This window comes from Choloepus didactylus, chromosome 6 (genome assembly GCF_015220235.1).
Source record: "Choloepus didactylus isolate mChoDid1 chromosome 6, mChoDid1.pri, whole genome shotgun sequence".
In the NCBI taxonomy this organism is placed as follows: Eukaryota; Metazoa; Chordata; class Mammalia; order Pilosa; family Megalonychidae; genus Choloepus; species Choloepus didactylus.
Window position 1 is genome coordinate 126,525,768 of NC_051312.1, and position 17,405 is coordinate 126,543,172.

Below are 17,405 nucleotides of genomic sequence, written 5' to 3' on the forward strand. Positions count from 1 at the left end.
GTATATGAATATATCTTAATAAAACTGATTTAAAAAAATATATGGTTTGAGGCAATTTAGGAGCAGAGGGACTATTTGCCATCAGGTTCACTACACACTATATATTGTCTAGAGAAACTTAGGTCTTTTCTTGTTCTGAATATTCTTTAAAGTATCTTTTATTGTGTTCTGCATATTTGCAATATCCTCTTGACTTTGGCCTTTATCTTCTTAATGATGACCCTTAGGAGGAGGCCGGGTTAGAGTTGTCCTTCATTGTGACGCATTGTGCTCAGCTCCTTGAGCACACTGGTTTCTCTAACCCTCACAACGGCCCTGAGGGATGGAACATTTTATCTATGTTTAAGAGTTATGGAAACTTGGATGCTCTAAGAGGATAATGCATTCAAGGTCTCAGAGCTCGTAAGAGGCAGACTTTGAACAGTGCTATTTCATACCCACCTCAAAGCCATGCTCTTTCCACCACAATATATTAACCATGATAAAGTGTATTTTAAAATTTATCTGTTTGGCTTTTGCAAAAGCTTTTAAGAAATCTCAGTTCATCAAAAAGCTTCCTGTTAAGTCTCATGGATTTCAAATACTCAACGAGCAAATATTTGCCAGTCGAGGTCTAGCAATTTTACCTGCCTTCTCCAGCAACCCCAGTTTTATTTATTATTGCCAAAATTTGTAATTTTATAGTCATAACTATTCCTCTGTGTATCAAGCCTATTGGCATTATGAAATTTCTATAATGTCCTTCCCTATTGTCCTTGCTTGGCAATGCCTACAATTTCCCTTTGCCCTAATTTGAAGTCCAGGATGACAGGTCTTAAATCTTTTATTTTAACCCGGAGGTGGTGGTGCGGAACAGAAAAACTAGTTTAGTGAAATGAAGGTTATTTTACTCTTTTCGCCAGACATTCATTTACCTTACAAAATTTATTGCTCGTCCGCGGCAGCTCTTGACGTTAGAACAGAACCAAGGTTACCACAAAAAGTCCTTGGTAGTCAGTAAAAGGAAACGAGCATTTAGCCCCGCCCCTTAAAAAAAACTGTCCGGAAGGCTTGGGAGCCAGCCGGGGCGGAGCTGCTCTTCCGCCGCTGATAGATTTATGCGTCTCCCGACGGACGCACGGCGCGGCGGACAGAGGAGGACGCGCCTTGGATCCACGTGTGGAACCCCGGCCCGCACCCCTAGCTTCACGCACCCTTAGGTCCACGCGCCTCTTGCCGCGGGCCTTGGCGTGACGCTCCGCGCACCGCGTCCTCCCGCCTCCATCAGCGTCCCGTGGCCGCTTCTCCGCGGGCCACATCGCTTCCGGTACTTACCGGTTATGGCCGCCACCGGTGGCGCCCGCCTCCTGCGCGTCGCCACCGCTGCTCTCGGCGGCGCCTCCCGCCGGTGGCTGCTCCTCACCGGACCTCGCGTGGGAGCCTGCGGGCTCCTGGGAACCCAGAGGCCCGGCGGGAGCGCGGGGGCGAGGCGGCCGCTGAGCGTGTCGGCGCCGACGCGGAGCAGGTGAGGCGTAGGTGCCGGCGCGCGGTGGGGGGCGGCCTTCCTCCGCGGGATTCGCCGCGTTCCGCCGGCCTTTTCCTGGGCGCCTGCGTGCGGGGCACTGCCTAGCACGGCCCCTACCCGGGCGTCCTCGCAGCCAGTTGTCGCAGCGCCGTGTTATCTCTGCTTCCCTTTTCTCCCATCGCCAAGTTTTTTTTCCTTGAACAGTGTCCGGGAGCTCCGTGCTTTTCCTTCTCCTCCCTTGCGCCCCGGAAAACTCGGCCCTTTGCAGCCGCTGGTTTTCTTCCTTGTTGACCCAGCTCTACTTTTACTCTGCTCGCGCCCAGCAGTGACCCTCATAAGATGCTGCCCGTGATGTCCCGTCCTGATGCCAGTGTACTGCTGTTTAGGACACTGCCCCCAATTGTTTGACGGGAGAATGTCCATTTAGAATATGCTCAGGATATCCCCTATGCTTCCCCGTATGCTCTCTTCTAGTTGATAAAGGGTTACAAACTCCTGCATTGTAGTTGACAAGTCAGGGTTTTAAACTGGGTTTTGGCTGTTACTGCTTTCGTAACTTCCTCAACTTCTGTAAATCTTAGTTTTCCTACTTGAGTGAGGATAACAACTGTATAGCCCTCCTAGAGCTATTTGAAGATTAAATGAAATGATAACAGGTAATAACAGGTGGTCCTGCGCCTGGCATATAGGGAGGGCTCAGTACATGCCACCTCTTAGCTGCAGCAGTTTCGTAGCATACACAGTGTTGAGTTATTTCGTATTAAATGTTGAAAGTGGTGAAAACTTTCCCAAGAAATAAGTTGATTTATATTATTGGGCATATTTGTTTTTCAAAGATAACAATCTCGTCAGATAAGAAAGATAACCTCTACTCAAAATTTCAGAGTATGGCAACATCAGATAATAAAGATAATCTTTACACAAAATTTCAGAGTATGGCAACATCAGATAATAAAGATAACCTCTACTCAAAATTTCAGAATGTGGCAACATAGTGAAGAGTAATGCAGATCTCTGTACAGCTCTTTGACCCCATGCTGTAAGGTAGCAGGAAGCAAGAACTGGAGGGAGAGTGTGGGATTTGAATGCTTGCTCCCTTTCTAGTTTCTACTTGAAAAGATCCTGAGAATACCATCTGGGATTTATTCATCTTTTCCCTCCTAATCCTATTATGTAGAGGGTGCTCGCTAAATATTTGTTGCTTGAACTGTGAGAGAGAGAATGGAGAAAGCAAGCCAGATTTGTCCGTATTTGCCCTGCACTTCCCTGACTTTCACTCTCCTCCCCTATGCCTTGCTTTATACAATGAAAATATTTTTGAAAAGTTACATATCAGTTGGGGTATATATTGAACATATTTGTGTAACTGTTATTTATGGGAACATTTGAATGCTTTTGTAAATAGGAATTATCTTCCCCAATTTATTAAATTTGGATATATCAAGTTGTCTTAAAGAGGAGTACACCTGTCCTAGTCCCTATAAGCCTGCGTTCCAATGCTCATTGGCACAGTTTCTGTTGATGGCTCTGAACTTCCTATTACAGTCTTCAGAGCTACTATTGGACTTTCCAGCTGTTATCAAAGACCCTTTGTTGTTTAGTACCATAGTCACTAGCCACATGTGGCTATCTAAGTTTAAAGTTAAATAAAATTAAAGATTTAGCTTTGCAATGGCACTGGCAACATTTCAAGGATTCAATAGCCACTTGTGGCCAGTGGGTACTGTTTTGGATTGTATAATAGGTATAACATTTTCAGTATTGCAGAAGGTTCTATTGGATAGCAGGTACAGTCCTAGGAGCAGTAGCCCTGACTTTGAAGTTTAAAATTTGAGTAAACTATCAGTAATTAGGTGGAAAATACTTCTTATACCTCAAAATACCCTGATCCAATTTTGTGATTTAGGTTGCAAAGGTCTTTTATGTATATGATTTCACTTTATCCTTAGGATGTTCCTGTGAAGTAGGCAGGGTAGATAACTGGGAATAAAATTTGCATATTACGTAGCTGGCAAAACTAGGACTAGAAGTTGTTTTTGTTTTAGAACATAAAATTTATTAATTGCTCCTATTTAGGTCTTCTGTTTTTCACTTTTTTGTTTTGTTTTTTAATCTATGTAATGGTCAATAATTCTTTAGCCCATAGTTCACTGAATCATGAAGAGTTAAGGTGGCTGTGGAAGTAGGGAGACCTAGACTGGGCCCTTTTATTGGGCTGACTGCCCCAGACTGTCTTAAATAGTGAAAGGACCAGCATGCTAAGAATTTTATCACAGCAAATCCTAACAGCTTTGTTGAAAGTCTGCTGTGATTGAGCAGAAAAAATGGTAGTGGGTGAAGGATAACAAGTGAAGAAAATAGTTTGCAGTGATGGCTGATTAAATGATGATGATAGGGGATTTAGAAGGATCATGTTTATTTCCCAGTGTGTAAAATCTTAACCTTGGGCAGAGCAAAAAACTTAGAACTGGGGGGAAAAATCTGCAAAATCCAACACCAGTTGTTAATAGTTGAGGGATAAAATTACTTAGGTAAATTGCATGTGTATAATACTTGAAGGAACAAAGTATTTCCACAAACTTTTTCTCCTTCAGTTCTCTGAGCAGCTTGGTGAAGTCACTCTTTTCCCCGTTTTACCCATGTGTAAGTGGCTTCCCATGGTTATCTAATGAAAGTATATCAGAACCAGGGCTAGAATCTAGTCTTCTGACTCTTCCGTAACATACTCAACTGCAAAATGACCTTTCCTCTCTTATTTCTTTCTTCTCCTAACTTTTAGATAATTGCCTAGTTAGACCTATTATTACACTTAAATCTGCAGTCTTTTTAGAGCTGTACAAATTTAAATACATAGCAGCAGCCCAGGCTTCTTAGCAGCAGCAGGACTTGGGCTTTAAATAAAAGTCATCAGCAGTTGTGCATATGTTGTGCAACACTGTAAGATAAATATTATCCTGATGTTACAGAAGAGGAATCTGATGTAATGGAGATTTCAAATGATTTTGCTGTAAAGCTGTTTTGTTCCAGAACAGCAGTCCTAAAACTTCTGGGTTTCAGTAGTGTGTATGAATGATTGAATTCTTTCTATATACCTCCTTTAAGCTACCAGACATTTGTTGATGCCAGATCTCTAGCAGAGACTGCTGTGTTGGGCTCAGACCCATATTTCCACCTGGTCCCTGCCATTCTCATCTGTTTTCCCTGTTATTAAATTACACAGGTCTGAACTTGAACTCATTTCTATCTTCCCCATAGCACCTTCTCCTCCTCTGTTAACTTTAGGTTAAACGGTACCACCTAATTGCCAGAGCTGTTAAAACTCAGTGTTAATTCCACCCCCCCCAGTCTACTTTATATAGATGGTCACCAAAACCTTTTAATTCTACCTCCCAAATATCTCTTAAGTCAATATCTTCTACATCCTTGCTTAGTTTGTGCTCTTTTAATAACCTCCAAAGTGGTCTCCCTGGCCCAGGGTATCTTCATTCTCAGCCCTTCTGCCTTGGAAAAATGGCAGTTGTCTAGTTGAAAATCATGAATAATTTTTAGGAATACTTGTTTTGGAAGCATTTTTGTTACAAAAAGGAAGTTGGAGAGCATGGGCTACTTTGAGGGACATTCACACACGTGCACACTTCTGATAAGTTTTAATTAATAGAATCTTCCTTTATTCAGCATCAAAAATTCAGGAAGGGCATTGTCCAGTAGGGGCTTCAGTTTCCTCTTCTGTGAATGAGATAACTGGACTTGATAATTTTCAAGATATTTTATAGTTCTGAAATTCTTTCATTCTAGGTTTTATTTACATTAAAGTTTTCTTTGGGGGACAATTACCGTCCATTGGCAGTAGTGAAAATTATGATTTATTATTTTAAGCTGAAGTACATTTTTCCAATTATGAGGTAAAAATTAAAATGACCAATGGTGGAGGATAACGATCTGGTTGCTGGTATAATTTATTTTCTCAAATTCTGGAGCGATGTTTGTGAGAAGGGAAAGAAATTTAAGTGAGTTACTGATAGAGAATATAATATCCTATAATAAAACATATAAGGAGGTAATTTGTTTATTTGCCTTTGCACATTTTAAAACAAAAACCTTTTCCAGTCCCTTTGATTTTTTAGGGTACACAGTGTGGATCAAAATGAGATGCTTACATGCTCAGAAAACTATCAGACTGCTGCCTGTTAGCAACAGTATCCTATCAAACATCTACACGGTAATTGCCCTTTGATAGCAGAATGATTAGCTTTTCTCAAGTCCACCACAACCCTGGTCTGGTCTTTTAGGGGTACATACATAGATACATTGTCTTTCAGAGAGCTCTGTGAGAACCAAATAGACTTCATGAGAGATAATGATTGCTCAATATTTTCATGTGACCATGTACCCCAGAGACAAATATTCCAAACCCCCAGGTGGGCCTGATAGTGACTGGTTGCCATCTCTTTTAACCTGCAGAACTTCTCACCTGGGAGATGGTTAAATAGCTATGCTTTTGATATGTGGTGTCTTCTTCTCAAATAAACTTTGGAAAGAAAAAGAAAATACTATAAAAGAACATATTCACAGAAAACCACTATTTCTTTCACCTTATAAGTTCTTAAAGCATTTATTTTAAATTATCTTTTGAAATTGTTGAAAATACTGAAGGATTGCTTTCTTTTCCAGCTCAGAAGATAAAATAACAATCCACTTTATAAACCGTGATGGTGAAACATTAACAACCAAAGGAAAAATTGGTGACTCTCTCCTAGATGTTGTGGTTGAAAATAATCTAGATATTGATGGTTATGGTGAGTATGAAACATTCCTTAAAACCTCTAAGTGAAACTTTTGACTAGGTCTCAACTTTTTTTTTTTTTTTTTGAGTTAACCTATATAATGCTAAGTAAAATACTCCAAATTCAAGATGTTAGTGTTAAATTCTCATTTATAGAGAATAATAGAGTAATACTGGTGTTTCTGATTCTTTGTGCATTTAAATAGCTATGCATTTGCCCCATAACCTTACTGTTCACTTGTGTGAAGCAAAGCAGTGGGAATGGCATGGGGTTTACAGGTACCAGGTTAGAAACAATAAATATCATGTTATTGAGTGGTAGTTGAATAGTTTTATCAGTTCACCTTCCTAGGAAGTTGTCTTAAGTTTTATGAGAGAAGGAAGTGTTTTATTTTGAAAGACTCCATTTCTAGACATATCTCCCACTTTATTCCTTTACCATGCACACAAAGCCCATGTTCCTGCAACTTCCATCTTCCAGTTCCTCAGGTGTACCCTGTATATCACCTGGCAGTTTTGCTCCAGGACTGCCTCTTTCTGAAACATCACCTGGGAAATGCATATTCTTAGGCCCCACCTCAGACCTACTGAATCAGAAACATGAGGCTCTCCATGTGATTTTGATAATATGGTTAAGTTTGAGAACCACAGGTCTAGAGTAATATGCAAGGAACATATCTGGCTATACTTCTTTCGATGACTTTCAATTCACATTGCAATTCAAGAACCATTTCCATATCAGAATTAATTTCTCTGTCCTCCATTTTCCTCAGTTGACTCTACCTCAAGTTAGGCCAAACTCCACAGGTTAAATATACCTGTGTTAACTTCCATTTTATAGATGAGGAAACTAAGGCTCAGGGAAATTAATTTGCCTTGGACCGTATCTCTGGCAAGTGAGAGGGGTAGGATTCAAACCTAAGCCTCTCTTAACTCCTCAGCCTCTGCTCTTCTTTTACACTCTTTCCTCTAAGAAGCATCTTTGCTGTGTGAATACCTGTTACAGAAATCAGATGAAGAAATAGTTGATACAGATATATGCTTAAGGAGTTTTATAGTCTAATGCACTAGTTCTTGGCTAGGATTGAGTTTCAGAATCTCTGCAGAATTTTCTAGAAGTATAGAGCTCTCTGTCCCATCCTCGATAGTGCGGGGAGAGAGAAGGGGTGCAGGTATATTTTTTAAAAGTTCATGTCATTCACATCCTTACCATGGTTAAGAACCCCTAATTTAGTGGAAGAACTCAATAATAGTAAATATAAATAATACATTGCATGATTATTACGTGGTAGACATTGTGCTGGTTGGGACATTTATAACCCTATTTTATAGAAGAGGAAACTGGGATATAAAGAAGTCAAGTATCTTGCTCGAGGTCATGTAGCTAGTTTATGGTTTATGGGCTGTAGTCTGTCTGATTCCAGCATATTCTCTCAATTACTGTTATGTTCTGTACTACTTTTCATTTATGAAAGAATAATTGAGAAAGTAAGTTTAGTCAAAAGTGTAGTTGAATATGAATTCAACAAAAATGAAGAGGGCTTGTAAAACGAAATTTCAGCCAATAGTCAGTCTTTTTTTTTTTATATCTTTGGCCTTTGAATACAATCAAAGAGGGAGTTTGCTTCTGAAGCTGAGTCTTCAGAGAAGTAATACCATTTATTTATGGGTTTTCTAAGAAATTTTGTGATTTTAGCCTGGTACATAAGTGATGTACTTATCTGTTTTTTAATAGATGCTAGTGTCCTGTGTGTGCTGCAAAAACTTTTGACACCAACTGCAAATAGCTATAGTAACTTCAAACACTGCCAGCATCAACTCAGTTGACTCTACCTCAAGTTAGGCCAAACTCCACAGGTTAAGAGCAGTCCACTACAAGATTACCCTTCAGACACCAACTGCAAATACAGGGGCCCATGCTTCTGTCTACTTGGCTACAAATTCAGGGTTCCCACTACCCCCTTGGGTGCAGTAATTTGCTGGAAGAATTGACAGAACTCATTGAAAGTGCTTAATTTAGGATTATAGTTTTATTAAAGCAAAAAGGTTACAAATGAAAGAGAAGCATAGGGCAAGATCTGGGAGGGTCTTAAACTTAAACCTCTGTGTCCTCTCCATGCGGAGTCAGAACAGTCATCCTCTCAACACAGCAATGTATCTTCTCAGTCATGGTAGCCCACCCAGGCCTCCAGTGTTCCAAGTTTATATGGGGTTTCATTGTGAAGGCATGATTGGCAGAATCAATGCCACATGACTGAACTCAATCTCTAGCCCTCCTCCCTTTCCAGAGATTGGCAAGGTCCAGCTGATTTGTTGTGGCATAGAGCCCCACTTCCCAGTCACATAATGTGGCCAGCCCCCCAATCCCCTTCAAGACTACCTGTGAGGCTGGCCTCACTCTGAGTCATCTTGTCAGCATATGAACTATCAGGTGAGTTCCTGAGCCCACCGTGAATAATAGAGACTCAGCTGTCACTGGAAATTCCATAGGTTTAGAGGTTACCCTCCAGGTATCTGGGACAAAGGTCAGTTCTTTATTATACTAAACCTTTTAGCATCTCCACTTAATTTGAGCCAGGATAGCACAATTTATTTTCTTATAGTTTCTTTGGTTCTTTTGTGCTCATACTTACTAGAGAAGCCAAGTAGACCCTGAGAATTTCAGTCTCTTTTTAATAAAATATCAAAAGTCTAGATGTTGGCTCAGGATGAGAGCTGTGTAGGTAAAAGCTGCACACCTAGATATTAGATAATGGAGGAAAGGAAGATAGTGGAGGAAAAGGACAATTGCAAATATAAACATGGGAACCTACCGCGTATCCAGTTTCCTAGTTAGCCTAGGCCTATCAACAGAATATTAAGTCCATGGATCAGTTTGTCTGACTTATCAGGTGGCTTTTTGTATGAATTGGTTGGTTGATCTATTTTTCCTAAAGCATCTACCATAAGATGTATTCACTGTTAACCAAAACTTTGCTTCCACTGATGAGTAAATAATCAGGGGCACTTCTGTCATCTAGGATTTTTTTTTTTTTTAATGATTATTGCTGCTTATTTTTAAAAGTCTCTAATTGCTAAAATGCATGTATTTTCAAATGACAGTTATTTATATATACATATACATTATACAAACAGACCAATAAAATCAAAAGAATTCATTTATAAGTTAATCCAAAAATAAATATCTTGAGAAATGTAGTTTGATCATATAGTTTCTAAAGGAGCAGCAATTTCTTTCATGCTGAGCAATAATTCAAATATTTTGGGATGAGTTGATCCCATATTTCTGGGTATGTGCCTGGGTTACACAGAAGGTCTGTTTGAAGGAAAAATTGACCATGAGGAACTCACTTGTCTTATGGATCTGAAGGTGGAGAAACTCCAGCACATGGAGGGAGTTCCCTTGGATCCACTGGCCTCAGTGACCCTCAGATGGAGGTTGGAGTGGGTAAAAGGCTGCCTGGAAACTCAAGATACCTGAGTGGAGGGAAGTAAAGAGTAATATTTAGGACACAGGCCCACTTCTTGGAGAGAGACAATTGGGGTGGATTGGGGCCACATACTGGGTTTGGAAAAGTGCCTTGTGCTGGCTCTGGTGGTTCTTATAACCTCTTTTGCAGACTCTAGTGATTTTAGCATCTCTGCCATTGCTTCTTGTCTGGAGAATTTGCAGTTCTCTTTTAGTTCTTGGGCCAAAGAAGTTAATTTCTTTATTAGCATCACTTTCATTCTCTTTACCTTTGTGTACATATCTATAAGACTGGCTATTTTTAAAGACTCTTTCTCTAGTTTGGTATTCTCCAAGGATGATTCAGTCTCGGCATATCCCTTGTAAGCAGTACTAAGCTTGTCAAGGAGTTGGCATTTCTGTTCAGTCATCGCAGCCAGTGTGTCTGCAAGCTGCTTTTCACATCTTATATAAAGTTAATAGGCCGCACAAGTCTGAGCAGTAATAAGAGACTCACCAATAAACCAATGATAGGTGGACACACCACTCTTTCCCACTGGAGGCTGTGGAACGTGAGGTCTGAACTGGAAATCATCTGGCATCAGCTCCATCACCAACTATTACAGCTTCCCAAGGATCAGACTAAAGTCCAGCTCTACAGATGGTGACAGCACCTTCATTACCCTGGAGCCACCACAGGGCTGAGCCCAATAACTAGGGATCCGCCAGCCATAAAAGCCATAGAGAATCTCCCAGAATTCTGTCTGGAACACAAATATCAACTGGGAGCCTGACTGATGATCATCAGGGAAGGAGTTGGGGTGAGGGTGGGAGGAATTTAGAACTTAAAATGTGTTTGCTCTGTTACTTTCTAATGATTATTGTTGTTTCTTAATTATATAAATGATATACAGTGAACTGTGACAGTCTTAACTGAATGGCTTATTGAATATTTAAAACTTTCATCTCCCCCAAAAGCATCCATTCATCCTATTAAGATATGAATCATGTCTATTAACACAGAAAATAACCGCTGTACCATTCAATCAATTATCAGCCCCACCATGCGCATTTCTGTTCTGATTTCTATCACAAGACATTAGTTTGGACACAATCTAGGATTATTTTAATCAAAGATTTTATACTGTTCCATTTAACTTCTGAAGTGCTTTTTCATTTGCTGTTTGAGCAATAGTCAATGGATAAATTATATTACAGATTATGTATTTTAACTCAGGAACTCGAGCCACACAAAATACAGTGTCTTGTACCCTTTAAACAGATGAGTAATTGAGACATTTGCCTGGAAAGGCCAAATTTACATGCCCAAAGTACAGGATAAAGAGCAACTGAGAGTGACATTTGAAGGGAAGCTGCGGCCTAGAGAGGAACGTCCTGGGAGAAAACCATTTTGAAACCAGAACTTGGAGCAAGCAGGGAGGGCCATGTGATTACACAAGTAGGATAGTCTCAGGAGTGCACATTGAAAGGAACAAATCTGTAGTTGTGGTAGCCATTTGGTATCAGGTATTTACTGGACTTAATTGTTCAGACTGCCAGGACACATGCCCTGGGTAGAGTTAAAAAGTTCATATAATGATTTCTATATAAGTTTATTGGGAGGCTAGGGTACAGGACATGTAGATGTGCTTTGTTGCTATTAATCCTTATGAGAGAGGTTTATGAGAAATCCAAGATTTGGAAAGATTGGCCACTGTTGGCAATTGTTTAGGAAAGGATAATTAAGTAATAATTTAAAAAAAAAAAGAATTATAAAGTGCTATTATCAGTTGTGACAAATGTTCCACACCAATGCAAGGTGTTGGTGTGGTATGTGGGAATCCTATATTTCATGCTTGATTGTTCTGTAAACCCACAACTTCTCTCTAAAAAAAAAAGTCGTGGATACAAGGGCTGCAATTATAAACAGACTTACAAAAGACTAATTGCCTTTTTTAAAGAAAGGAAAGACTTTTTTTTTTTTTTTTCCTTTACTGATACGTACACACACGTGCAGCACTGGCAGCCCTGATTTTACAATTTCAGCCACAGGTAAAAATAGAGTTAGAATAAACAAAACAACACTGACTCCTGCTATGATTTTTCAGACATGTGCTGTAATCAGTGGGGTCAAGGTCCAAGAGAAGCTTAACCCTGCAGTTGACACCAGCCAATGGGCTGAACAAATCTATGTCTTGTGACTCAGTGGGAAAAAAACAAGTATTTCAAACAGTTATCTCTTAAATGAACACAATGGTTGAACCAGTTTGCCAGGACCTTTGTGAAAACTAAATGAGATGAGGGAAAAAAAATTACACTCTAACGTCTCTACAAATGGTAAATTAAAAGAAGAATCTGGGAAACAAGAGTATGTATAAAACCTCATTTTTACAAAAATTATATATATGTAGAAAATATTGGACTACCCCAAAAATAATGATAAAAGTCCTTTTTAAAAAAGGCCAAGTGATTGATACCTTTTGTGTTTGAATCATCCACCCATCAATTTTTTTTTTTTTTTTTTAAATCATCATTTTATTGAGATATATTCACATACCACGCAGTCATACAAAACAAATTGTACTTTCGATTGTTTACAGTACCATTACATAGTTGTACATTCATCACCTAAATCAATCCCTGACACCTTCATTAGCACACACACAAAAATAACAAGAATAATAATTAGAGTGAAAAAGAGCAATTGAAGTAAAAAAGAACACTGGGTACCTTTGTCTGTCTGTTTCCCTCCCCTACTTTTCTACACATCCATCCATAAACTAGACAAAGTGATGTTTGGTCCTTATGGCTTTCCCAATCCCATTGTCACCCCTCATAAGCTACATTTTTATACAACTGTCTTCGAGATTCATGGGTTCTGGGTTGTAGTTTGATAGTTTCAGGTATCCACCACCAGCTACCCCAATTCTTTAGAACCTAAAAAGGGTTGTCTAAAGTGTGCATAAGAGTGCCCACCAGAGTGACCTCTCGGCTCCTTTTGGAATCTCTCTGCCACTGAAGCTTATTTCATTTCCTTTCACATCCCCCTTTTGGTCAAGAAGATGTTCTCCGTCCCACGGTGCCAGGTCTACATTCCTCCCTGGGAGTCATATTCCACGTTGCCAGGGAGATTCACTTCCCTGGGTGTCTGATCCCACGTAGGGGGGAGGGCAGTGATTTCACCTTTCAAGTTGGCTTAGCCAGAGAGAGAGGGCCACATCTGAGCAACAAAGAGGCATTCAGGAGGAGACTCTTAGGCACAAATACAGGGAGGCCTAGCCTCTCCTTTGCAGCAACCGTCTTCCCAAGGGTAAAACTTATGGTAGAGGGCTCAACCCATCAAACCACCAGTCCCCTATGTCTGTGGTCATGTTAGCAACCATGGAGGTGGGGTAGGCGAATACCCCTGCATTCTCCACAGGCTCCTCAAGCACCCATCAATTTTATTATTTTTTATTTTGGGTCTGTCAGTATTTGATGATCTGTACATCTGTCTCTGTGGAGGCAATTGTCACTCTGTGTGAGGATACATAAAAGAAATAGTGAACATTTTTCCTGCCCTTAGGAAAATTGATCTTTTGTACTCTGGGAGGACAATTTGGAGGCTGTGTATCATGGAATTATTTATTAGCACTGATAAGCTAATGCCAGTTACTCATTTGAATTTGTAGCCATCCGAGGCCTATTTTTGTAAACATATTTCTCAGAGAGTTTTGGGGAGATGACAAGGGGACAGGTATGACTTAATGAAAGGGATCAAGGTTACTTTGTCTGATTTACACACACATTGAGATAGTTTAGACCAATTTAGCCTGCCTGAAATGACTGGTACATAGAATTATTTGATTAGAACTCACAAAAGAATGGCAAAGGAGAACCATGCTAGACAAGGAACTCTGGGTTACTCTGAAACACAGTAAAGGTATATGTTTTTAAGTTTTTCATAGAATATTGTTCAGATTTTTCTTATAGCTAATAAAGGAATCGTGGTAAGGAAAGAGAAGAAAGGGAGGGGTTGATAAGCAGAAGTAGAAAGAGCAAGAGGTGAAGGGGGGTTTACAGGCAGTCCCTATCTTGAAAATAAACAGATAATTGCTGTATATTTTGCCATTTCTCCCGAGTTCTGTCACCATAATCATGTGTCTACTGCTTTATACCTCTTCCCCCAACGTACAGACAATAGACATGTACCATTCTTTCCCCATTCATCTCACCCTACCCATTTTCCCAGTATAAATACATCATTAATTTTGGCTGGAGCAATACTCTGTACATTTCTCTTTTTTACTATAACTATAAATCCTATTGACAACTGAGCGATGTCATGTATTATTTTTCTTTCTTTGTACTATTGAATTGCTTTTTTTCATTTGCTTAATTTTCGACACCTCCAGTCGTTAATCCTTCTCTCAGTTGCGTTCAGATGAATCTAACAATGTCATCATCTTGGAAAAACCATATCTAGAATCTTCTGTTTCAATCTAGACGGGTTTTTGTTTGTTCCAGAAATGCAGCTGTCAGCCTGGGACTTCTCTTTGTTCTCTCTTATTTTAGGGTTCCCTGTTTCCTGGATCCAATATTGTCTTTTCTCATTTTACTCCCAAACTTTTTTGGAGCATATCATCTTCCATTAGCTTCCTGGAAAAAGGTGTATGTGAAGCAAATTTTTTGAGACCTTGCAAGTTACACTTATTGACACCTTGGCAATGTATTGAGTTATTAGTGTACCTTCTTACTGTTAGGGGTTTTTTTTTTAACTGTGCTGTTTTGACAATATGCATGCACTTCTTTTATAATTAAAAAGTTGAAATTTAATAAATAAAATCAAAAGGGCAAATGCCTAAATGTTTTACCTAAAATTTATCTTAATGTTTTGCTGATTTCTGTGGTCTCCTGCTTTAGTATACATATGATATGCTGATTTTTTTATTCTTTTCTGTATATGCTCTGGCTATCTCATTTAGCATTCAATTAATATTAATCCATATACAAAAATTGCTACAAAATGCAATCCTCTTCTGATTTTTTTCAGTATATATTGTTTGTGAAACAGATGTTTATTTTTACTAGTGGGGAAAAGATGGACCAGCAGAATGGTGTTGGTACAGTGGGTAGCCATTGGACAAAATAAAGTTGGAGTCATAACATCACATCATATAGAGGAAGAATTCCAAATGGGTTAAATATTATAATCTAAAAAAAAGTGTAAAGGCATACTAGAAGAAAGCATTTGAGAATTCTTTAATGACCATGGTGTAGGGAAGGACTTTCCAACCATGACACAAAATTTAGTAGCCAAAAAGAAAGATTAATACATTTGCCTATATAAAAACTCAAAAACTTGTATATGGAAACAAACGCCATAAATAAAGCCTGAGGACTTTTCAAACTGGTAATATATTTGTAATTCGTATGGCAAAGGCTTTCCATTGAACTTAAGATAAAATCCGTATTCCTTACCCTGGTCTAAATGACTCTGCATCATCTGCTGTCCCCACCCCCACCCCCCTTCTTCTTTTCCTAACTTTGGCCACATTGACCACACCTTTTATCAACAACTCAAACTCGCCCAACATTTATATCTTTGAGACTTTGCACACTCTTTATCCTCTCCCTAGGTCATTTCCCTTTCTCCCATTCCCAAGATTTGCTGCTTTTCATCAAAGTCCTAATTTATATGTGCTTCCTTAGAAGAGGCTTTGCCCAACCACCCTATCCAAAGTAGGCTTTTTTTACCCTGAACCCTTTATCCTCCGTAACAGCACCCTCTTTAGTTCTTTCATAGCATTTTTCAAAATTTTTAATTGTTTCCTTGTTGACTTAATCTCTTTCTGCACAGACTGTAATGAGGGATAAAATCATTCCTGTTTTATTCCTCATTGTATATGAGGTGAAGTAATGAGTGAATAAAGGAGCAAAAAGAGACAAGTATACATTTTTGAAGCAACATAGATTTTTAAACATGCTTGTTTCTAAGTTTTATATTAATTTAGGTTTCTTATATGATGCAGATATCATCTAAAAGTGTATTCAGAGTGTATTTAATATTCTGTCACTAGGGGGCAGTTAGAACTCTGTGGTTAAATTCACCTAAACTATCACTTTCTTTTTTTTTCCTTCTATACTATTTATTTCCTTCATATGTCTGTTTTGAGAGAAATCATCCAAATTGAGAGATCCTGGTAATGTTCATATGAATCAACATTTGTTCTTATCATGTTTATTGAATCCCTATTGGTATAATGTATTTCTGTCTATGCTAGATCAATCCTTACTTTAGAAAATTAGATTCTATACTTACACATAATTTCACATTTTAATATATAATATTCCCATGTATCTATTCTAGAGATTTTTGTTTGGAGAAAGGGTTAGGTTTGGGGGTGTGGTGGAGTGGACAGTCTGTCTTGTTCGCATCATAATAGATCCACAAAATGTTCTTAAACTAAGATATATGTACACACATACATGCACACACACACACACACACACACAAGAAGCTATCTTTTCCTGTTGGCAAACACTCAAATTACATGAAGGGAAAGGAGCAATGGACTGCATATTTCTGGCTTTCTCAGTGAATTAATTTTATGGCAAGAATTTCTGAGGATTTCAGCAAAAGCTTAATACCATTAATCTTGTTTAAAAAAAAAACAAAAAAACAACAGAACAGCAACTCAGCCCAGAAGTTTTATTAATTGCCAACCTCAAAATTAATCAGTAACCATGCCTTACTTACTCTTAATGTGATTTTAAATTACGCAAATTTGAAATTGTGCAGATTAACAACATTTAGATTTTTACTCTAGCAAAATCAGAAGTAATGTGAAAACCAAAATGTTTGTCAAGAATCCCATAATTTCAGGTTGGCAGGCTGTCAGTTTTAAATGTTTGTTACCACCACTTGGTGGTGCCACTTTAGCTGGTAAACAAATACATGCCATCCTATTCTCAGTATCACGTGAACCATGCTGTTTACAGACACCTGAATGTCCGTCTGACTTTGTTGACTATGGTGCAAATATTTTAAACTGTGGTTGTAAATTGAAATCATTTAAAAATTTATAACAGTGCTAGCCAAGGATGCATTAAGTGCTAGTGCTAAAAAATGCATCTGAAAATAAGTTATTTGGAACAGAAGTTAGATGTGATAAAATGCTGTGAATAAAGCCAAAAACCTGCATGATAGATATTACTGTTAATTTAGGAGAAAGTACTCTGAATCATCAGCTAGAATACCAACAAAAATAAAAGCAACACTACAGTATATACATCTTTAAATTAATGAAAATTACTGTATAACCAAGCCTGGAGCCTGCTGGTACCAGGCGCTAATATCAGTGTGGCTGTATTGTGTCCCTAAGACAGATTCATGCTAAGGGATGTAGGGTTTTTGACTGTTTGAAAGATGGATATAGGAATGTGAAACGTTTCATTGCAAATGTTTGTTCTACCTGAGTATGTTTTAAAAGAAAAGTACGATAGAAGGATTATAGATTTATGCACTTTAAGATCCCATCTCCACTTTTACATTTTGTTCCATTGAGAAAATAACTCTTGAAATATGAGACTTTCAGAACTTTCAAAATTTTTAAGACTGCATCCTTCAAAAAATGTGATTGGTTTATGTTTACACACAAACACATACATATATACATATACTTTCTCTA

General features: G+C 38.7%; 1 protein-coding gene across 2 annotated transcripts in view; it reads left to right on the forward strand.

Annotated features, from left to right (window-relative positions):
• The first annotated feature begins 1,060 nt into the window (after positions 1-1,060).
• FDX1 (ferredoxin 1) overlaps positions 1,061-17,405 on the forward strand; it is a 40,438-nt gene continuing 24,093 nt past the window's right edge. Inside the window, exons 1-2 of one of the 2 annotated variants that reach the window (XR_005217556.1) lie at positions 1,061-1,504; positions 6,176-6,300. Coding sequence is in view for 1 of the 2 variants with exons in the window: in XM_037841378.1 (XP_037697306.1) it covers positions 1,320-1,504; positions 6,176-6,300 (310 nt within the window). In the remaining variant the exon portion in view is untranslated. The remainder of the gene's footprint in view (positions 1,505-6,175; positions 6,301-17,405) is intronic. The other variant, XM_037841378.1, reaches the window with a different exon arrangement.